Source organism: Trachemys scripta, chromosome 10 (genome assembly GCF_013100865.1).
Source record: "Trachemys scripta elegans isolate TJP31775 chromosome 10, CAS_Tse_1.0, whole genome shotgun sequence".
NCBI lineage: Eukaryota > Metazoa > Chordata > Testudines > Emydidae > Trachemys > Trachemys scripta.
Window position 1 is genome coordinate 15,355,744 of NC_048307.1, and position 24,025 is coordinate 15,379,768.

The 24,025-nt window shown below is 41.4% G+C and overlaps 1 protein-coding gene across 2 annotated transcripts in view; it reads left to right on the top strand.

The window, feature by feature from the left end:
- The first annotated feature begins 3,388 nt into the window (after window positions 1-3,388).
- The window catches only part of USP42 (ubiquitin specific peptidase 42), a 40,060-nt gene continuing 19,423 nt past the window's right edge, over window positions 3,389-24,025 (top strand). For both annotated transcript variants that reach the window (XM_034784225.1, XM_034784224.1), the window contains exons 1-12: window positions 3,389-3,474; window positions 8,473-8,719; window positions 10,864-11,064; window positions 11,493-11,603; window positions 11,807-11,909; window positions 12,068-12,135; window positions 12,483-12,553; window positions 13,412-13,494; window positions 16,299-16,410; window positions 16,885-17,025; window positions 23,066-23,166; window positions 23,710-23,863. In XM_034784225.1, the coding sequence (XP_034640116.1) occupies window positions 8,482-8,719; window positions 10,864-11,064; window positions 11,493-11,603; window positions 11,807-11,909; window positions 12,068-12,135; window positions 12,483-12,553; window positions 13,412-13,494; window positions 16,299-16,410; window positions 16,885-17,025; window positions 23,066-23,166; window positions 23,710-23,863 (1,383 nt within the window). In that variant the 5' untranslated portion in view covers window positions 3,389-3,474; window positions 8,473-8,481. The remainder of the gene's footprint in view (window positions 3,475-8,472; window positions 8,720-10,863; window positions 11,065-11,492; window positions 11,604-11,806; window positions 11,910-12,067; window positions 12,136-12,482; window positions 12,554-13,411; window positions 13,495-16,298; window positions 16,411-16,884; window positions 17,026-23,065; window positions 23,167-23,709; window positions 23,864-24,025) is intronic.

Genomic DNA, 24,025 nt, shown 5'->3' on the forward strand with positions numbered 1-24,025 from the left:
TGGGAATTACAGATCCCAACCACAGTGTAGATGTACCCATAAAGAGGAACAGGACAGTTCTCCTCACTGCCTCTGAGCTATTGTTTCAGGCTCTCTGCAAATTCATACATATGTCACTGCATTGGTTACACAAAGACTAGAGACTGAAGAATGAAAGCTGAGAATACTATAGTCTCAAACAAACAAAAAATATGTAGTTTTACACCCAGCGTGATCCAGCCTAGTTTAAGCCCCATTCTCCACTCTTTGTGAACCACTCAGAACCCCATTATCTGCTTTGTATGTCTGTATGTCTGTGTGTTTGGTGTGTGTGTGTGTGTGTGTGTGTGTGTGAGAGAGAGAGAGAGAGAGTGAGAACTATGCCCCATTTTGTTCAGTGCATCTGTAAGTATGCTAAACAGAGTCCCGTTTTCTTCAGTAGCTGACATCTCTCATTGACTTCAATGGGATAAAACTAGGATGCCATCAACAAAGGTTAGGAAACTTGACAGGAAACTGTGAGGGGGCAAGGGAATGTGAGGACGAGGAGGGAGACTCAGGGGGCATAGGAGAATGTGGGGAGCAGGAGAGAGTCTGAGGGGCATGCAGAGGAATGTGAAGAGGGTAGAAAGGAGACTGTAGGGGTGCCAAGGGAATGAGTGGACTAGAAAGGACATAGAAGAGGGATATTGGGGAATGTGCAGCAAGAGAGAGACTGAGGGGATGCAGGAGAATAAGGTGGGTCAGAGAAGGAGAATGTAAGTTGTAGGAAACTGATTGAAATGAAGAAAAATAAAGGGGCAAGTGAACGTGAAGCGCAGGTGAGGAATAGGAGATTGCGTGGGAGCATGAAACAGTCAAATCTTAAAAAAAAAAAGTGCTACTGGTGCTCTCTGCCTGCATTTACAGTTGATTATGCATATATATTCAAACTATCAAGATGCATGGTCTCTGTGTTCCTTGGGCTCAGCCTAAAGAACTGATGCTTGGTCCTCAGTTATATCAGCATAGCTACATTTGTCAGGGGTGTGAATCAATACATACCCCTGACTGACATAGGTAACCCAACAAAACCCCCAGCATAGACACAGCTATGCTGATAGAAGGGGCTTCTGCTGACATACCTAATGCCATTTACGGAGACAGTGTTTCTACAAAAAAACGCTTTGTTGGTGTATACTGCATCTACATTAGTGGGCTATGCTGACATGGTTATGCCAACATAGTCTCCATAGTGTAGACACAGCCTGAATAGCAGCCAAATACACCAATGAGCTCTGCCGAGGCTGACTTCTGAAGCTTCTGTGCTCCACTGGGCTTTTTGAGCTTGAACTGCTCTTATGGAGCATCAGTAAGGCTACAATTTAGTTATGGGTATTTTTAGTAAAAGTCATGGACAGGTCATGGGCAATAACCAAAAAGTCACACGGGCTGGTAACCTGTCCATGACTTTTATTAAAAATACTCCTAATTAAATCTTAGCTGCTGAAGTGGGGGGAGTGTGCTTCCAGGGATGCTGCTCATCCTAGGGGAGGCTCTAAGAGGTGGCCCAGGGCCCCATGCCGCTGGGGGGAGGGTGGCCCAGGGTCCCCCCACCGCTGCTGCTGCTCTGGACAGGGGGCAGCGGCCTGGGCCCCGCCACCGCTGTTCCTCTGTGTGGGGGTGGCCCGGGGCCCTTCCACTGCCGCTTCTGCTCTGGGCGGGTGGCCATGGCCCAGGGCCCTGCTGCTACTGCTACTCCAAGTGGGGGCCTGGAGCTCCACCACTGCTGCTGGGGGCAGGGGGCACAGCCCGGGATGCCGCTGCTGCTCCCGGACCACTGCTCCAGGGCAGTGCCCGGGACCAACTGCCTGGGGCTGCCTGAGCATGGGTACGCTCCAGCTGCTCCTGCGGCCTTGAGGTCAGCTGCTGCAGAAATCACAGAGGTCTCGGAAAGTCATGGAATCCGTGACTTCCATGACCTCCGTAAAAGACTCACAGCCTTAAGCATCAGACACCCTGCTGGACTCTGCTAAGGCTTGGTCTACGCTACAGAGTTAAATAAACTAACTAGTTTATTGGGGTTGGCTACTCTTTTGGGGAAGGAGGAGCTCACTCATTTTTGTGTCAAAAAGATAATTAATTGTGGATTGCAGATCTTCCTAATATGATCCTCCCTCACTTTTCTGACATGCTTTGATGAGCAGTGAAATAGTTGACAATTAAACGTATTTTGACAATGTTGACGTGTAAACAATTTTACTTGAGCATCTGCGTTAGAACCCTTTGAAATGAATGGTGCAGTTCACACATCTCAGAGCTATTGTCTCAGGTTCAAAGAAGAACAGGAGTACTTGTGGCACCTTAGAGACTAACAAATTTATTAGAGCATAAGCTTTCGTGGACTACAGCCCACTTCTTCGGATGCATATAGTCCACGAAAGCTTATGCTCTAATAAATTTGTTAGTCTCTAAGGTGCCACAAGTACTCCTGTTCTTCTTTTTGCGGATACAGACTAACACGGCTGTTACTCTGAAACCTGTCTCAGGTTCAGTTAGCTTCAAAAATGTGACCTGAGTGTATGGCATCAACTATAAGCACTTGAAACTTCCTTTTAAAAGGAAACAAAAGCTTAGATTTTGGAGTACAAGATAGCAGCACAAAAAAAGATGCTTGTACACCTACTCTGAGCCCTGAAGGGAGGCAAAATGGGAGGAAGGCAGGACAGGAGAAAGAATGGTAGCTTCCCAGCTCAGGGTTTAGGAAAAGCTAAGTGGAATCCTCATGCAAGTAGCCAGCAGGGAGCTCTGCATGTATGTATGTGTATTTAAGGCTGAATTAGAAACCTGAAATGATAAGAGTGTAAATTGGGGATAGATGGCTCCCCTCAACTTCAAAGGCTTAAAAAACTGAACAGATTTTAAAAGATGTGATTTCTTTTAAAATCTCATAATTTTAAAGTTAATCGTTATTTTCAAGCGGTATTGGACTCACTTTTGTCTGGTTGGGATTGGCAATAGCTTTTTGCCTTAGCACATGTTTGTGGTTCCCTGCAGCTCACAGTTCCCGTAGTTTAATCATGGCCTGTGAACAGGCATTTACGGCTCCATGTTGACCATACAGCTTGGTGACGGTCCCTAGTGGCGTGTTTGCGGCCCAATGTTGCCTTTGTAGTTTGGTAACGCTCCTTTAATTGGCGTTTGCGGCTCCCTGAAGCTCCAGCCCTTTGCGCTCCCTGCAGTCCCTGCCCTTTGAGGACCGCGCCTGGGCCGGGTCGCTGCAGCGCCCCCTGGCGGTTCTCGCTGGAGGCGCAGGGGCGGTGCTGGTCCCTGTGTGACCCGGAGGAGTTCGCCCCCCCCCCCCGCCGGCGCCGGGCCCCGGATGCAGGAGGCCGGCGGAGGGACGTCATTGTTCCCCGACGGGCTGGAACAGGAGGCGGGGCGGAGCGGCCGGGCTGAGGCGGGCGCTGCAGAGAAGGGGACCCGGCAGCGCCGAGCCGAGCGGGGCCGAGCTAGGTAACGGGGCTGGGGAGGGAGACGGGCCGCGCCGGGGCCTTGCGGAGCCCGGCAGTGTCGCATGCTGCCCCCTCCCTACAAATCAATGGGCCGGGGGAGGGGCCACGGCGGGCTGGCTGGCGGGGGCCCGGCCCATCCCACCCCCGGAGCAGCGGGACCCAGCCCCTTCCCCCTCCTTGCGGGCAGTATAGGGGGGAGGGACCCCTGGGCAGGGCAGGGCGCCGCCCCCAGGAGCGTGGCGGGATTGAGCCCCTTCGCCGCCGCCAGGCCCGGGGAGACCTGCCCTGGCGGGTGGCTACTCCCCTTTCCCGTCGGGAGCCGGGTGTCCCGCTGGTCGCCGCGCTCCTGCGGCTCCCGCGCCCAATTGCCCGCCCCCGCTTCCCTCCTAATGAGGGATGCGCCCGAGGGCGGGGGTCATCGTCCCTGCCACACGGGGCTGAGAGATTCGGGTAACCGCCCCATCCTCCGCCAAGTCCGGCGTGGGGCTCCCTCCTCCCGTCCGGCCTTGTTACCTACTGCTCCCCCTCACGGATGGGGGGTGTCTCGTGGTACCGTCTCCGTCTCCCCCCCCCCGCTTCTGGCGTTACCCCCGGCTCCCCATCTTAGCGATGGGCGGATTCTCTCAGCAACCCCCCCCCCATTCTTCCCCTCCGGGGGCGGGGGGGGCACTTCTCTTGTACTGTTACCGCCCCGCTTGGTTGCCATGGACACTGTCTCTCAAATGGGTGATTCCTTTACAGACGCTTCTCCTCCTTCCCTCGCTCAGTGTCTGGGCTTCAGGCCCTAACATGTGGGGGAGAGGAACAAACTGAGGCCGGCGCTCGGTATTTGGTCCATCTGCTCTTACTAGGCCTAGAGCTTTTGCCACCCCTCCCTCAAAGTAGGCCCTGTGGCTGCTACTGAATTTGGAGAATGGGGGGAAAATGTGTCCCCCATTTGACTCTCAGACACAGATGACATCCGGATTGCAGTGTTCAGGGTTTGGTGTGGATGATTTCATGGCACCAGCACAATAGGATCAGGATGGGCAATAGAGTTGGAAAAGGCCCATTAAACCACCCAATCCATTTCTCCAGCTGCTGCAGAGTATAGGCCTTCCCTAGGGAGGCTGTATCTGATATTTTAGATATTAGGAATATATTACTGATACTGGGATTGTATATTTGGGGTGGAGGGAGAAGGAGAGAGAATTGTAGCTATGTTTTCTTTCCGAAATATTTCAGTGCAATGTCTAATGTGTAAGCTGGCTGCCATCCTCTACCTCTAGGGGTGGCTTCATTTCACTGGTGCTTTATGTACTGTGTGTAATTGGGAAAGTACTTTGGGCTGCATCCTTCATGCACATTCTATCCTCCTCCTCAAATACTTTTTACACAGTAGGACCATGGATGTAAAATGACCCAAAACCCTGATGTTATAAGTCTATGGTGTGAATAAATGAAAGTATCCAGGTCAGTAATGAAAGCATAAGGTGTTAGTGGGGGGAGAGAAATTGTAAGGGAAAAAATGTGTTCAGATGAGATCTGAAGTCAGAATGAAGGTACAGACTGAGTCATTTTGGATCTGTTTTGAAGCAAGTTGTAGCTTTGGAATGGAGGGGGAGAAAGACTTCAATTTGTACCTTTTTTCAGTTTTTCCCATTGTTTAACTTGCACAGCCTTCATACAGGTGATGCTGTGAGACCATAATGCTTTCAAGTGAAGTATCTGCGTGCTTTATAAGACATAGAAAAATGTTTCTTTGAAGTAACATAATTGGCTTCCAATTAGGGATGGAATGATAGCCTTAATTTTGTATTTCTTAGCTTTGATGGTTTGTTGCTTCTTCCTTACATTTCTTTATTTACTGTTTTAAAAAAATCCTGATTTTTAAAATCAGGCAGAGACTAGAATGCAACTTTCTTTCCCCAGTTGTTAGATGGCTATAATGTAAAGGTCTTTTTTGTACATCAGTAGTATGTGGTTCCACAATGTTAACATAAGTATATTAAAAATCATGAAAAGGTGTGGTATGTACCAATTTTCAGTCATTACCATTTTATGTTTGAATTTTTTAAGAGTGCAGTCTAAATTAGAAAAAGGTTCTTATGTGGTAAGATATATAATTTAAATATCTGACGTTAAAACACTTTTTATGTTGCATTATTTTAAACAGGGCCAAACAGAGTTTTGTAAATATTGGTTTTATATATTTTATATATGTGTATACTGTATATAAGTAATCGTTCCTGGGTGCTGTGATTTGTGTCAAGTATGCAGCCAGACCAATGTTTATAGTCAGGTTAAACTGATAGTGGTTTCTAATGGAACTGCTGACATGATCTTAACAACAGTGATGCAAAACTCCATGCTGCTTCTAGTGGCACATAATTACATTTGTTGTTACTTTCTTAATCCTATATTGGGGCAGATATTATAAGTCATTGCTTGTATAAGGAAATAAATTTACAATAGCAAGTGGTTTCAGGGATAGAAAAAATTGTAGATATGTGTGCAGGAGATAATGTAAATATTTGTAGTCCTCTGCTGTTCAGTTCATTGACCTAAGAAGTTATCCTGAGATAACTGTTTTAATTTGGACAGTGGAAGTTAGACATTCGGAACAAGTGATGGATTTAATTTATTAATAGTAGTAATAGTACCTAGCACATCTGTAGTACTTTTCACCTGGAAATTTCAAAGCATTTGTCAATCATTAATTCTCAAAAAAGCTTAAAAATAAGAAGTTTTGACTATAGTGTTTTTATTTTGTTTCAAATATTCAGTTTTTATTTGGTGGTATTCTTTTCTTTTTCATTTCCTTTCACTCTTGATTCCCCCCCAGTGTATTGATGAATATTATTGAAGCATCTTTTCTTTTGATTGAGAACATGAAAAACTGATTTTTAAGGGGATGGCACTTGCACATTGTGTATCAGGGCTTGCATCTGCAACTTGGTGGTTGAGAGAATCTTATCTGAGACACAGTGAGCCAGGGACCTCAATCTAAGTCATCTTTTAGTATCAGGATGGCTCCACTTCTCAATAAAATGATTCCATAAAGTCTACTTAGAATTCTTTCATTTCAATGTTATGCATTTTCTTCTTAGTAATAGTGGATAGAAATGTCTAAGCGTGTGAATCCACTAGCATTCAGAGCCCACCCCCCTCATGTCATTAAAATTTGAGCCTATTTGAAATTGTTTCTCTCTATAATTCTGGTATATTACCAAGCATACTTGGTAATCTTCATGTAGAATGAGCCCTATAATTTAATTAGGACTTTTACTCAGAATTTTAATTAGGACTTTTACTCAGAATTTGGGTTTTGTGTGAGAACCTGAACACCCTCTGTTAACTTAGTTTGCTTTGTTTTACCTCCTCACTTTAATGAAACAACACTTCCATCACATATCTTAAAGCTGTTTAAGACATACCATCTAATTCACCTCACGAGAACAAATAAAAATACTGCCACCCTTACTTATGTTAAGCTAATGGGGCTGCTTGTGTGAGTAAAAGCTGCAGGATCAGATCCTTTATATTGAAATAAGATAATGTACAATCTTTCTATAAAACTTGTTGTGATAGAAAGTGGTAACATATTTACTGCACATGCTCAATAGCACATATTTAAAGAGACAACATCGCAAAATCTAGTCAGTTTTTAAAATATTACTTTTCTAGTTAATACTCCTGCACGCGAGTTTCCCTGACAATTTGTGATTTGTCACATTTCCTTAATTTTTAAATAGGTATCTTCTGTTCTACAGAAAAATTAGCACAAACTTCTGTCAAATGTGCAAAGTAAACAAACTGGAAAAAGAGTTACCTTTTGGTCTAATCCTTCAATAATAATTGTAACTGTGATATGTTAAATTGATTAAATTAAAATTGCATTTGTTACCAAAATTATGTCCAAACAAATACTTCTTTGAAGGTCAGAAAAAATCCTGGAAGAAATACCCCTATCCCATCCCCAGAGGTGATTTCTCTGGGTATGTCCCACTCTCTAAGTCCTTGTGCTGTGTGGTTCCCATAAATGTTAGGTGGGTAAGACATAGCTTCTTCTGGAGCCCATCAGCAGTTCTGCAGCAGACAGACAAAAGAAATGACTTTATTTCCCAGTGTCCGGGCTTGAGCATATTGTTTTTGTAGTGCTTCCAGATTTTGCCATCTTGAATAAAAGGAACCAAGCTCAAGATATACATACTTGGACACTTCACCACTAAATAAAACGTAGTATAGTTTTTAAGTACCTTTTGTTTGTATGCAGGTTCGTTATGCTAAATATAAAATGGCACAATATACCACTAAATATATAAATCGTAAATCATCATTTGGAAAGGAGAGATCAGAATGGTGGCTGAGTGTTCTGATTGTGCAGGTAACTTAGCTAATCACAGGCTCATTTATATACATAGGAAAGAAAAAATTTAATAACACATTGGCTCTGTCTCTTTGAGTCAATATTGGCTATACCAAAACTTTTACTTTTCTTTATGGATTAAAATTTCATGTTTTAAAATGCTCTTTATGCTAGAGCCTGGCAAAAGACATCTAAAACAATTATTTTTTTTTAGTCTCTCTCAGCTTTTGTACAGTATTTCCTCTTTAATTGTTTTACAAAATTTTAATGTCATCAAATGCAAAAATGGTTGACCAGTTTACACTTTTGTGGGAAAAATACCGTTGCAGTCAAAGCTGAATGCAAAGTTTACCTAAGCGGTATTTTCACAAGGGTTTGCTATTAAACAATGCTGGTTACTGGAAAAAAATCTCATGAAAGTCAAAAGTGGTAGTGGTGTAATTCAGCTGGAAAACTTTGTTTAGTGTGTCTTGGTGCATTTTTTGAAACATTCACATGAAAGACTTAGTCCTCTAAATTATTTGTGTCTTGTTGGCAAAGATAATTAGTTTCATTAAAGGGAAAGTGTAAGGGTTACCATTCTTTTCCTTGTGGAGTGCTTTTTCATATAATATTCTCATATTAAACAGAACTTTCAACTCTGTGTTACAGAGATGAACAATGACCATAGTTGACAAAGTATCTGAGTCTTCAAACCTTGCAGCTTGTCAGAAGCAGCCTTGTAGCTCCGTGGTACCCTCTACTGGAGACATGGACTCAGCCTCTGCAAGTTGGGGTGCTGTATCATCTTTGGAAGTTCCAAAGCACAAGATCACTTTGGGACCAGTACCTGGTGCTGCAGTTTATTCTAGTTCATCTGTACCTGATAAATCCAAGCCTTCATCTCAGAAAGATCAATGTAAGTATGTCCTGTCCCCCACCCCCCATGCAGATTATGAAAAAATAAAACCAGCTGCCATTTAGTAGGGCCTGCCGTCCTCATCTTGCAGTTCTTACTCATTGGGGTAATTCTACTGATATAAAATGGGACTATTATGATTAAGAACTGCAGCAGCAGATTCTAGTCTTGTGAACCATGTGTGAGAGCTCAAATGGCCAATGTTGTGAACTTAATTTGAACCTGTTTACAAACAATATAACAAACTTTTTGGGGGGCAGAGGCGGTGTTTCTCCATTACTTATAGTATACTTATTTAGTCAAGTGTTTATTTCTGTAAAGAAGGATGCGTTTTATCAGTGTTGCTTTTTGTGGCCTGTATTATTTAGAGTTCTCTGAAATACAACAGTCCTCCTAAAATACTTGGTGTCAATATCCACATCACAGAAGGAGGGTGAAAAATTGTTCTTGTCTGAGGATGGGACAAGAAACAATGAACTTCAATTGCAGCAAGTGAGGTATAGGTTGGACATTAGGAAAAACTTCCTGTCAGGGTAGTTAAGCACCGGAACAAATTGCCTAGAGTGGTTGTGGAATCTCTCATTGGAGGTTTTTAAGAACAAGTTAGACGCCGTCAGGAATGGTCTAGTTTAGGGGTTCTCGGACTTCATTGTACCGTGACCTCCTTCTGACAACAAAAATGACTACATGACCCTGGAGGCGGGGCCGAATCCTGAGCCCACCTGAGACAGGGGACAAAGCCTTAGCTCCACCGCCCTTGGCAGGGGGCCAAAGCTGAAGTCCAAGTGCTTCAGCCCCAGGCAGAGGGCCTGTAATCTGAGCCCTGCCACCCAGTGCTGATGCCCTCAGGCTTGGCTTCGGCCCCAGGCAATGGGGCTCGGGCTTCAGCTTCGGCCGTGGGCTCCAGCAAGTTTTAAGCCAGCCTTGGTGACCCCATTAAAACAGGGTCGTGACCCACTTTGGGGTCCCAACCCACAGTTTGAGAAACCCTGGTCTAGTTATTACATAGTCCTGCCTTGAGTGCAGGGAACTGGACTATATAAATGGTTTTCAAACCTTTTTTCTGGCGACCCAGTTGAAGAAAATTGTTGATGCCTGCAACTCAGTGGAGCTGGGGATGAGGGGTTCGGGGTGTGGGGGCGCAGCCGGGGGTGCAGAGGCAGGATTCCTGCCTGTCCTGGCACCGCGGACCTCACTGCACCCCGGAAGTGGCCAGCAGCAGGTCCAGCTCCTAGGTGGAGGCATGCAAGCTGCTCTCGCCCGCAGGCACTGCCCCCTCAGCTCCCATTGGCCGGGAACCGGTCAGTTGGAGTCCGGAGCCAGTGCACAGGATGGGGGCAGCGCGCGGAGCCCCATGGCCCCCTGTCTAGAAGCCGGACCAGCTGCTTGCTGCTTCCGGGGCGCAGCGCGGTGTTGGAACAGGTAGGCACTAGCCTGCCTTGGCTGGGCAGCACCACCGACAGGACTTTTAACATCCCGGTCGGCGGTGCTAACCGGAGCCACTAGAATCCCTGGGTGCTGAGCAAGACGACCCAGTGCCTTACATGCTGTGACCCAGTACTGAGTCGCGACCCAAACTTTGAAAAACACTGGACTAGATGACCTTTCAAGGTCCCTTCCAGTCCCACACTTCTAGGACTCTATGATTCTATCATTAAGGGCTACTTATTGTGCTTGTTACTTGCTTACTTTGGTATCCAGTCATATTTATAATTAATAAACCATAAAAAGTGTAAGTTTTCCTTTGTAATTTACAATAAGGAAAAAAAGATTAATTTGAATTGAGAGTCAGATTGAGGAAACTAGATAGAAAAGGACTTGCTTAGTTAGGTTACTGAAATCTGGGCAATAATTAGTCTCTGTTGTATTGTCCCACATTAGTGCATTCTACTGTCTTAATTTTTTCCAATTGGCATACAAAACGATATCTTTTTACTGAGCTTGAGTTGACTTGAGACCTTGCTTTGTGGCACTGAGGCAGTCTTTAATACATTACTCATCAAGTAACTACTAGAATGTAGATTATTATAATTAGTTCTGTTAAAGTTCTTCTAGATGCTCATGCATAAGGTAATATTACTTTAACACGATTTTAACATTAAACGATTTAATATCTTTAAAATGTGTTGGTATTTTTTTGGCAGCTCTTAGTGATGGCATTGCTCCGCCACAGAAGGTTCTTTTTCCAGCAGAGAAGATTTGTTTGAAATGGCAGCAAACGCACAGAGTTGGAGCTGGACTCCAAAATCTTGGCAATACATGTTTCCTCAACTCTGCTCTGCAGTGTTTGACTTATACACCCCCTCTTGCCAACTACATGCTTTCTCATGAACACTCCAAAACATGTGAGTACTTTTAAAAAGTATATAGCACCCAAAAACATTACACACTTGATGTACGTATAAGATGACAGGTCCCTGCTATGAAGAGCTTATACTCTAAATAGGCTATATGCAGACAAAAGTGGGAGAGGGCAAGGGATGCATTTTTGCATTGATTTTTTTTTGGTTTTGCATTTCAGTTTTTTACTTTATCCTAAATTATTTCATTTTGTGTTTAACTCTTTCCTAACTTTACCTATTTCTGTGAATTGAACCCTTTTTAGTTTCCATTTTGTAACCTATCATTATAGGTTTTCCACCAGTTCCTAATTGTCAGCTGTTTTGAAATAATATTTTTTGTGGAGATTGTTCCTATAACCTCAAGATTTTTTGAGGTCTTCCATAGATAAATATTTCATTAATTTGAGATGCAATGTTGCTTCACTCCTCAGGCCATGAACAAGGATTCTGCATGATGTGTACAATGCAAGCTCACATTACGCAGGCGCTCTCTAACTCTGGCAATGTTATCAAACCTATGGCTGTCATCAATGATCTTAGACGTAAGTAATTTCAAATAATTTATTTGTAAAATGCCATTTTTGTGTTCAGATATTTTATTGCCTTGTTTATTTGTCTGATTTTAATTGTAGTTTATAGAACTTAGGGTTTTTTAATAACTTTATGAAGGAAAGTTTAAAAAAATCTTTATTTTCATCCATTTTCACATGTGACATGCAATGTAACATTTATATTTATTTGTTAGGGATAGCAAAACATTTCCGGTTTGGAAATCAGGAAGATGCACATGAATTTCTACGCTACACTGTTGATGCTATGCAGAAAGCATGTTTGAATGGAAGCAACAAGTAAGTGCCAACAAAATAATATTTGAATATGCTGTCGTTCCTATTCCTGTTTCCCTGTAAATAGAACAGTACATGTTCTGGGTTTTCAAAAGAGGAAACATTCACAGAAAAAAATAAACTGACTTTAATCTTCTAATCACTGCATAATTTATTTTCAGATTGGACAGACATACCCAAGCTACCACACTCATCTATCAAATATTTGGAGGGTACTTAAGATCAAGAGGTACTTTTCTTAAAAAAAAACAAAAAAAAAAAAACTTTTTTTAGGAATGGTTTTGGCCTTATGACTGTATTATATGACTGAAACCAGGGTTAGTCAGTTATTTTTTTGTCTTGTTAATTTCTTGGTCAAGGTCCAGACTCCAGAGAAGAAAATAAAAAAACAGTTATGATAATAAATAAACACACAGATTTCAGGGTCTGTTCAAAAGCATCTAGTGGTCCGGATTTGGCCCACAGACTGCCTGTTGACTACCCTGACTTAAATGCTAATTAAGGTAATGTGTGCTAATAACTTAGGCAATAGACTAACTATGCTTATTTTGTTAAGTATTTATATTTTGATTTCAGTAAAGTGTATGAACTGCAAAGGAGTCTCAGATACCTTCGATCCATACCTTGATATTACATTGGAGATAAAGGTAAATTATTTTGTTACTCTAGCTGAATACATTTTAAGAAGAAAACCCCTTAATTAACTGCATAGCTTTTGAAAATTTAAAATGCAGAATTTAAGTTGATTCTACCCACATAGTTCTGTGATGGATGTGACTTATACTGTACTTTCTCTTATCAATATAAATGGGCTGTGTATGGCTTACTTAATCTGGACAAGTATTAAAATAGAACATCATTCTGAAGTCTTGAATCCACAGGCATGGCAATGCTATCTTATACTTCCCAGTTCAACAAAGATTTAATTGCAGAATGTTATAACTGAGGGTCCATATTGTTAAAACATTACTTTTACAATATATGTACCACAGACCAATTACTAGTGTACTATGAAATATTATAAATAATTAAACCTCATCTATATTTGTCAAAGTGAACAGAGTACATTTTGTGATGTAATATATTCTGCAATCCGTGTCTCTCTCTCCCCCCGCCCCCGTTCACAAATTCAGTAGTCTGTAGCGGCTCTCCCTTAAAATCATGTTAGTTCATACTACTGTAAGTTAAAGTGAGCATGTGGTGTGTTCTTATGATGTTTCTGATAACTCATGGAGGATAAGTCCATCAATGGCTATTAGCCAAGATGATCATGGATGTAACCTCATGCTCTGGTGTCCCTAGCCTGTGACTGCCAGCAGCTCGAGGTAGACAATAGGGAATGGATCATTCGATAGTTGCCTGTTCTGTTCATTCTCTCTGAAGCACCTGGTATTGGCCACTGTCGGAAAAACAGGATACTGGGCTAGATGGACCATTGGTCTGACCTAGTATGGCATTTAATATGTTATGTTCTAATGCATTGCACTGTTATCTTACTGTTTTAGACAGCTCAGAGTGTAAACAAAGCTCTGGAACAGTTTGTGAAGCCCGAACAACTGGATGGTGAAAATGCCTATAAATGTAGCAAGTAAGATTAATATTAATGACATCTTAATAATAGATGCTTGGTTCTATCGATGTATTATTGCATGTCATTTTTAAAAAGTTATTGATGTTTTGCTTAATTCAGAAACTCAGTGTAAGGTAAAATCTCATTTGTTGTACCCAAGCAAGTATAATACAAAACATCTAAAACTTGGAAAACCTTTTTTGAGAAGGCCAGTTCCCTAATTGTTCTTCTGGGAGGGTTTGGTGTGGGGAGATATTTCCTAAGAGATGCACTCATTTTGGCTCACCGAAGTGTTCATATACTATTATTGTCTATACACAGTACTTTGCTCATGTTACTGAATCACACCATTTTAAAAGTGAAAAAAGTTGACTATAAATTACTGCTATGTTAAATAAACCATCCTAAACCTAATCTGCTATCACTGAACACACAGCATGTCCTAGATAACATAGAAAGATAAATAAATTGATCAAACTTCCTTTTTGGATCTTAAAAATAGATTGCATGTTTAAAACATTTGGATAAGAACACAGAGGTACGAAGATGATATACAGTAAAAGTTGTTTTATCCAGCATGTTGAGGGAAATGAGGGGTGCTGGTAACTAAAAAATGCCAGTTAACTAAGAGGGAGGGAGTTTGGGTGCAGGAGGGGGTGCGGGGCTGGGGATTGGGGTGTGGGAGAGGGGTGCTGGACCCGGGGGGCACTCACCTCAGGCAGCTCACTGCAAGCGGCGACCTGTCTCGGCTGCTCCTAGTCAATGGGTGCTGCGCAGCTGGCACTGGTGTGTGTGTGTGTGGGGGGGGGGGAGGCAGCACGCAGGGCCACCTCCGCCTAGGAGCAGCCAGACCCCGGGCAGGTCACCGCTTCCCAAGCCGCCTCCTGCACTCAAACTCCCTCCCAGAGCCCACGCTCCACACCTCCTCCCGTGCCCCAACCCCCTACCAGCCCTGCGCCAACCGGATTATAAACCAGTATTTCAATGAAGATCAGAAATGCCGGTTTATAGAGTTTCCGGTTGGTGAAGTGCCAGATAAAACAGCTTTTACTGTGGTAGCAAAACAGGTCATAATTTTAACTCAGTGCAGCTAAGCAAAGAGATTTACTAAACTTCGTCTTCTAATGTTCTTGCCTCATCTCTAAATTATTAATGTAACGAAGCCCATGTTCTGCCACTAGAGGTAGAATATTAATGGCTAATTAGTAAGGTTAAGATTTTGTCATAGGTGTTTTTAGTAAAAGTCACAGACAATAAACTAAAATTCATAGAAGTCCCCCGGGCAACTGGCTTCGCTGCTCTGGCGGGGGCTGAGGTCACCGCGGTCCGTTAAAGTTACAGAATCCTTGACCTCTGTGGCAAAATCGTATCCTTACCCAACATTTTCCTCCAAATGCACTTAGTATCTCTTTTGTTATGCTAAAATGAGGTATCCAGTAGATGAAATAAAAAGGTTCAAATCCAGGTTTTCCCTTGTTCGCTAGGATCTGCAGACTACAAACACAAAATGAATTCTGATGGTGTAAAGATCATAGATGGGAAGCATATCTAACAACCATGGGCTTAAGGAGTATCCCATTTCTGTGTTGTGTGGTCTTCCATATGTCTAATCTGCAGGGGTCTATAGTCTGATCAAACTTGAGGCCCCAAGCTTCCCTCTTCTCAATGGGGTTTAAAAACATATATTTTTTTAAAAAAGCACCCTGCTGACCTACAGGGCTTTTTCCATTTCTGGGAACTCTTTCTTCTACTTAACTCCTCTGAGGAAACTCCGATATCTTCTCAGTTTGTTTTGGCTAGGTTTATACTAATTTTAAAGCCCACAAACTACAGTTTGTTTGAATATCCAACCTAAGTTTTGTATATAATTCTGTGAAAATTTCTTGACATTCTGGTCAGTAAATGCTCTTCATGGGTAGGAATTCCCCTCTCCAGTCCAGTATTTTGGGGCATAAATCTAGAAATATAGCCTTTTCTCTAATTCCCCACCCCTTGTTTGCTGCCAAGTCATATTATTACTATTCTCCGTTCCTTTGTGGTAGAAGCTGGATCCCACTGGTTAATCCTGCAGATCCTGTCATTGATGAGTAATGATCCATCACATTTACATTCAGGCTGTTTAGGAGTCATTTTTCAAAGGCAATCAGATGCTTCACTCTCTTTCCTCTCCAGGTAGTCTGTGACCACTACCTTTCTGTACTGAGTCTTGATTGTCAACAGTTCTTATAGTGTAGGACAATTGTTTGCCTGTTTTTATTGAAGATAGATTACTTCCATTTTGGAAGTTCATATGTGCTCTTCCCAGCCCCAGATTGAAGTTGATGTTCCCTTCTTTCAGTTACGCTTTTGGTATTCTGCACTCTGGCAGAAAGCTGAAAGGAGGTAGCCTGAAGTCTGATTTAACTTTTTGTAATATTAGAAGTGCTGCACCTTCATACATTTTCCTAAGCTATTTCCAAAGACCGTGAATGCTGTAGTGAGAAGGCTGCTGCTTGCTGCATTGTGAGAGTTGCTGGCAAGCTTTATTTTTTGTTGGCATCACAGAGGTTTACAGATGTCTTCAAATATTAGTTTGGATGTCAAAAGATAAGTTTCTAGAGCCTGTATTCTATTTGTCCTAGAGAACTGCCCTCATGTATTCTGCTGTCTCTTGTACTAGCTATGCCTGAAATGTCGTGTATGAACTTCTGAAAAGCAAAAACATTGCGTGTAAAGAAATAATTACTCAGATAATGTAGACAAGTGTCTGAGCCATGGAAAACATGATATAAATGCTTAAAAATCCACATAAGGTTAACCAATTGTCTGTGTTTGCTTTTAAGGTGTAAGAAGATGGTTCCTGCTTCAAAGAGGTTTACAATACATCGGTCTTCTAATGTTCTTACATTGTCTCTGAAACGGTTTGCAAATTTTAGTGGTGGAAAAATTACCAAGGTACATAAAATGGTGTTACAACTGCATCTTTTTTAACATTTACATTTTCTAATACCAAGTGACCATACAAAGCCAATTAATGCATACACACAGCAACTCTAGATTGTAGATGCCAGCTGTTAGATAGAAAAATAAACTCAATAACTTAATCTCCTCCTTCTCTCGTCTGGTAATAGCAGAGATCCATTTTAACAATAAACATGAAACCAACAATAAACATCCTCCTGTGCTCTTCAAGAGCTGCCTTTTTAGCAGACTGTTCTGCTATTCAGTGTTGGACATTTTTCAACCTGTCATTTTCCAAATGAAAATGAATCCTCACTTTTGTTTTATATGTATGCTTTTGATCCATTTTGTGTGTCTATATTTTAGAAATGTTTTCTACCTCAGCATCTGAAGTCTTTTTCAAACTTTTTATAATAGTTCATAAAATATTTCAGCAAAATTTGAGCCTTCTCTTCTATCTCCATTTAGGAAGTGAAATATCCTGAGTATCTGGATATTCGACCATATATGTCTCAACCAAATGGAGAACCAATCATTTATGTTCTATATGCAGTCCTGGTGCATACTGGTTTCAGCTGTCATGCAGGACACTACTACTGCTATATAAAGGTAAAGATAAACATATTTTTCTTTTAATAAACAGATTTCAAAAACCCCCACAACCTTTCTAAAATAAGCATTGGGGACATTAATTTTTCATTCCTCTCTTCACCAGTACAGCCTATACTCTGAGGAAGGGAGCTGTTCTTGAAGGCAGGCTGTTTGGATGATCTGTCTTGGTAGGTTCCCATCCATATAAGGATGCAGAATCTTGCATATGTGTTTTGTCACCCTCCTAAAGAAAGTCCTTTATTCCTTTTTGGATGGGAATTCTCCTAGGGAAGTCTTCGCACGACCCAGATATTTCCATTAACCAAAAACAGTGAGTCTTCCCCGCTCTGTGTTCTTTTTAAAGCTATCTCAATCATTCTAGTGCTACTGGAATGTCCTACTGAACCCTTCTTGGTTTTCTGTGTAGTCTTTAACGCTACCAGGACACTTCTCCCTATCAGTTGAATCATCCCAGGAAGTCCTGTCTGTCTAGAAACATCCTTTGTTGCAGATGGCCTGTCCTGTTAGAAACCTTTCACTTCAATCCTAGTTGGAAATGAAATTCCTCATTCATTTAATTAACAAGGCATGTTCTGTATTGTGCAGGTGTGGATTATCAATTATACTAGCAAGTTTACAACGAGGTTCCCACTCCTGGGATTTTCCTGTTGGAGGTTTTTCAGAGGCCCACAAATGCTTGTCTGCAAAATTCTGTGGACACTCTTGATGGATTTTCCTGTTGTTTAAAGAGGATTTTCTAAGTTAGCAAGATCCTCTGCCTGTGTCTATCCCAATTTAGATAGTAAACTCATTGGGACAGGGATGGTGGCTTCCTTTGTGTCTTACAGAGCACAGTCTGTGTGCTTAACGAATAGTAAATAATTACTGGTGGTCCTCTCACCATGGGACTTCAGAAGCATCCAGCAGGGACCATCTTAATGCCCTTCATTAAAATCAGACAAAGCTAAGTAGAAATTATAACAGGACGAATGAGAGAGAAAGCAGGGCTAGGTTACAGAATAATCAGAATTCTCTGTATCTAATCCTGTTTCCTCTTCTGAATTAGCAGAAAGAAAATAAGATATGAAATTCTACCTGGATGGATTTTGGGGATCCTGGGAACGTTGTGATATGGTTGGGTATCTCCTTCATTCTCTCCCTTTCCTCTTTCCTGGTGTCTCATCTACCCTTGTATAATTATGCCTCTGTGGGTCCCCCCAGTCCTGGGGGCCTCTAAAATGGAGAGAGGTTTTCTTCTTTCTGTCAGAATTTTTAGGCAGGATTAGTTTAAGCCAGGGGTAGTCAATAGGCAGACCACAAGCCAAATGCGGACCGCCAGACACTTTTGAACAGACCCTGAAATCTTTTTATTTACTTATTATTTTTATTATTATTTATTATTATTGGGTTTTTTTAATTTTCTCTGGAGTCTGGACCTTGACCAAGAAATATGGACCTTAAAAAAAAAATAATAATTGACTATCCCTGGTTTAAGCTCTGGTTCTGCAGAGGGGGTGAAGTGTTCTGACATTTCTGAGTTGGAGTGCCCTTGTTTGGAGTATTACCCAAACACAAGCTGCCAATTGAATTCTGAGTGCATGACGATGACTCTTAAAACTGAACACCGCTTCATCTACCTCTGTCAAACCACTGGGTGGGGATAGACCATGGGTAAGAAATGACTTTTTTTTCCTTTTCTATACATGACTTGATCATTACTATTATGATACAGAACAATTGGGAGAACCTTGATTGGCAATAAGGGCTCTGCCTTTTCAGGAAAAGTTGTATCCCAGTACATCTTTGCATACAGCCATGTTTGATGCTTTAAAGGTGGACTCTTCTTTAGTAGCTCTTGTTTATAATAGCCTTCCATCTGAGCAGTTTTCCTTGCAAAACTAACTGGATAGCACCACAGAGGCTGGGGCTCTTCAGCTCTGAGTGGATGGAGTTATGGACTTAGAGGATACCAGGCTAATGCCCTAACTCAGGTAGGTATCAAAGCTGAAGCCAACAGCTTAGCTCATTAATTGGCTTTATTGCTGAGGTTAGCCAATCTGGGCAGCGTGTGGACGCATGGTCCTTGAGGTCTCCGTATGAATCTTATGGCTTCCCCAGGGAGGTAAACCTGAAGTCTCAGCATGCACATAGTGTAATGGCTTTATAGATTAAGTATGGAGCAGAAGAGTGGGCTTCACCCAGATAAGTCAGGCAACAGATATGCTTGATTTGGGGAAATATAGAGGGGCATGTAAGAAACTTTATAAAAACTGAATGGGGTACATCCTAAGATTTGCTAAGGCAGATGACACCGCATACATCCCTTGTGCTGTAAGGCAGCAGAGAAAGCACTGAGGTCGTTGGGGGCTATGCTTCGTTATATAGTCTTGTGTGCTGAATGGGTGCCATTACAAGGAAGCAGTCCTGTAGCCCCATAAGACTCTGCTTTAAAGAGGATTCTGCATGTTTAAGGCATCAGGACACCATCCCTCAAATGGGAATCATAGAGGCTCTCAAAGAATAAATTGTTTAACAAGTTCCATCAGGCTGCTGGTGCACTAACTTTTTCAGTGTACTTTCATTTCTACTTTCTTTGCTTTGTGGTTTGTGAAATTTTTTTTATTTTTTTTTTGCTGACTGAAAAAAATTTGTTAGGGTGTCTGTCCTTAATATCACTATATAAGGGCACTTATAGCTATGTAATGGGATAATTGATATTGTCTCTAAATCTTATTTTCACTAACCTGCACTTTCCTGTTGATAAATTATTTGACTCCATTCTCAGTAAGACTATTAAGGAGGCTTCTGAATTGTGGAAGATGATTTTCCTCTGTAAATTCAACTCCTCTAGGTGCCATTGAGTTTCCTCCCTAAAATGGCCTTTTTGTCCCTTTCTTTGGACAGAGTTTCCTGCTATTGCTTCAAGTATCAGCCCAAGAATCCAACATTTCTGCCAAACCAAATACCTTTAAGAATTTAAGGTCAAGACCCCACCTCATTCTCTCCGACTAGAGGCAGGCTGTCCTGTTTGCAAGGAAGGGGGGAGGAAGGACCTCAGTCTGAAAATTTCAAGTTAACATAAAGCAGCCTTGCAGATAGTATCTTCAGTTTTACTTCCTGACCAGCATTACTAATTTAATGTCCATCCCTTTTGGAACTCTTCGGCTTCATAGGTTGTCGTAAGTCTTGCTAGCTCTGTTAGTGAAATTTTAGCAGGTTAGAGTATTTTGTTACTTTGCAGTTGGTTGCGTAGTTTGAGAAACCTGCAGTAATCAGCCAGTCACCCACCTTTATGGCAAAGACACTGAAATTATTCATAGACTGTGGGTTTCTCATCACTGAGCATTTTTCTCTGGCACCCTAGCAAACTATAGAGCACCTGAAAGTGTTTGAAACCACCCAATGGAAAGTTACTAGGATATAGACAACCTTCAGCAACACAAGTTCTTTGACCATGTGATCATGATCTCATTAGCTGCCAACAGGGAAGGTGTGTTGGATGCTTTAGCCACAAACATGGCAAGAAATGATTTCTGTTGTATTAAGTTAGAGTTCAAGGCTGTGTTTGGTCCTATAGCATATGCCATCATATGAGTGTAAATGAGAACTGCTTGAATACATACTACCAACATCTGTCAGAGGAATCAGGACATTAGCTCTGAACCAGGAAACCAGGAAATTGATGAGTTCTACAGATTGTTGTACTTTAAAAAAAGAATTCTTCTGTAAGCTATGAATCTGCCAATTTTATTTAATTTCCCCTTGTTTCTTGTATGAGAGAGTTGTATGGATGAAAGTTGAATTAAGTTTTTTTTTTTCCTCTTGCTTTACGCAGTGATTGAATAACTCTTGGCTTGATGTCTTTTGCTTTCAGTATCCACCTCAATGCCATGCTATAGCACAGGCGTTCTCAAACAGGGTCACACGGTCATTGTGTGTGTGTGAGGCGGGGGGGTCACAAGCTGTCAGCTTCCACCCCAAACTCCGCTTCACCTCCAGCATTCATAATAGTGCTAAATATAAAAAAAGTGTTTTTAATTTATACGGCGGGGGGGGGGGGGGGGGGGTCGCACACAAAGGCTTGCTGTGTGAAAGGGGTCACCAATACAAATGTTTGAGAACCACTGCATAGCACAAGTTATTTTCTGATAAGCTTTCTTTTATTCTCTGGGATGCCCAGTGTCCTTATGCCTGCTCATCCCAGACCCCTGAAAAAACTAAAACAACTCAGAGCTTACGTATCTTTCTTGTACTGGTCTGGTCTCAGTTCAGAGAATGAAAATTAAAATGGCTGGAGGTCTGGGCTTTAGTATAGGGAATCCTGGACTAGCATTATTAAAAAAGGCAAGATGATACTTGGAGCAATCTAATTTTAAAGCATGTGTCCCTTAACATTTTAAAACTTGTTCATTGTTTTAGCAAACTTGTACGTGTTCATGTCATCACTGTGACTTCCTCTCCTGATGAGGTCCTAATCTGCTGCTGCCCTAAGCAGTTATATGTTCAAAAGGAGCTATAAAGTTTAAGAAATGGTCAGACTCTATCTTTGCATTTGTCTGATATTTTTTGCACATAACTATTGAAAAGTAGAACTAATGAAAGGTTGTACATGGTTAACATTTAAGTAACAGATATTGAAAACATAATAAATTAAGAGTCATCCATGTTATAACACCAGTATCTCAGATTGTGGCACAGAGAAATGCTTTGGTTGATGAGTAGACTTTCTGGACTAGAAAACTCTTTCACACACTAGTCCTGGACCAGTTATCCTGGTCCAACAGTGTCTTTTACTCTGTTTCCTTTTGAACCTTTGGCTCAGGATCCTGGCTCTAAATGATAGTTTGTTGTCCTTCGTTTCCGTTGGTTCCATTACTTTGTCATACCGCAGCTGTGTCTGTAGTTTTTGCATAAGATTAACAAAAGCAGTTTAAAGTAGAAGAGAACTCTGTCTTGCCTTCCTATAATACTGTAATATGCTGATGTAAATTAGTCCCTTCTGTCTGCTTCATATATGGTTATGCTTCTGGTTAGACTCTCTGAGAATCTTCCTCTTACAGTAATTTTTAAAATAAACGTTCTTGCAGAGTTTGAGTATTTGCTAAGCAAAAAATTTACCTAGTTTCACAGAATATTTATTCTTTTAGTTTTGTTTTATCACATGTTCCTTTTCCCTTGAAGACATGATTGACTTTTATAGTTCTGCTTTCCTTCTTGATGAGGAACAAATGAATCTAAAACATACATAATTTCTCCCTCCATACAGCACAGAGCTTGCTTCAGCTCTCCATGGCTGGCTGTAAAAGGACTCTTCCATAGTCACACACTCAACAAAGATCCCACTTATATAGTGCAATCTTAATTCTGCCCCTTGTCAGAACTAATAAGGTTGCAGTGTTCTTTTGGCTAACTACCCTTAAAATGGTGTGATAGTTCATATGGAGATATATATATATATATATAGCGGACATATAGGCAGTCTCTTCCTAACCCCTGTCAATGGGGTTGACTTATACTATGAAGCAGAAGGGTTTATATCCCTTATAAAAATGTTTATTCTGTCTGTTGTATCTGTAGGTATTCACATCGATAGAAACCTTGATTTCTTTTTCAAATTCTCCTAAACTCTTGGCCTCCATACCTTGTGAACATGAATTCCACAGATTATATTGTGCTTTTATTTGTTATGAATTTGTTGCCAGTTTTATTTAATGCCCCTTTATTCTTGTAGTATATGTGATTTGTTGTGTGGATCCTTGATGGGACAGTGTTTTAGCATAACAGGTGCTCTAAACAATAAAACTGCTCCTGAGAACAGTTCCCTTGCTAAAGTAAAATCTGCACTGGTGAAGGGGAACATTCACTAACAAATGTTAGTGGTAACAAATCTCTGTAGATAAGGGATTTAATTAAAAAAAAAATCAGTAGTGTACATTACTATAATGAAAACGGCTATGTTTTGGAGTGTTCTTTATTCTTCTGCAGCTTTAGTTTTCTGTGTTGTTTTTTCTAGCAGATGTTGTAACTGATTTAAAATATGTCATTGACTTATTTGCAGGCCAGTAATGGGCAGTGGTACCAGATGAATGATTCTATTGTGTCCAACAGTGACATCAGATCTGTGCTTAATCAGCAAGCTTATGTGCTCTTTTATATCAGGTAATATCAAGTACCATAATGTGTTCAAGATTGTTACTTTCTTGTTCTTCATCATTTTTTTTTCTTTTCCCTCTCCTGGGAAAAATTCCAATTTGGTTAATTCATCTCTGTCTACCCTAAAACTCCACCTATAGTTTAAGCTATAGAAGTTGTCCTTACCTGCCTGACTTAATTTTTTTTTTTGCTGGTGTAAGTTAAATGTCTGTCATCCTACACCCACCACTGAAAGAGTTATCTACAGAGTGAAGTGATGCCTTTATAGGTGGAGCATTTTGAATCTTCTGGATCAAATGCTGTGTAATTGGTTGACTTCGGGGGTGGGAGATTGAAGTGATGGATGTTGTGAAGTTGAGTTACTGCTTGGGGTTGGGAAATTATAATCGGAGGTCTGTTATCTAACTTACGATTTGTAGCCTTGGTTAAAGTTTGTTTATTTAAAAAAAACAGTTTCTGTGAAGTATTAAACTGTGGGATGTCTCTAAAGTCTGGGCTAAGCAAAAGAACAAATCTGAATGAATGAATAATTATCTGTCGTTTCTTTAGGTCCCATGATATGAAAAATGGAGGAGAACATCCCCATTCCATTCATACACCAGGACAGTCTTCTCCCCGTCCAGTTATCAGTCAGCGAGTGGTTAATAGCAGGCAGGGGGCATCAGGATTTATAGGACCACAGCTTCCTCCTCACATGATTAAGGTAATCTTCATATGTAGATAATGGCATCAGCTTGATGGCCGGAGTTTTGTAAACAGCCTTTGTTTATTTGTTATAAATGTTCAGGATCTCAGATTTCCTTTCCCCACAATACAGCTCTGTGTGCAGTGCTCCTTCTGCAGCCTAAGCAGCTAGAAACACTTT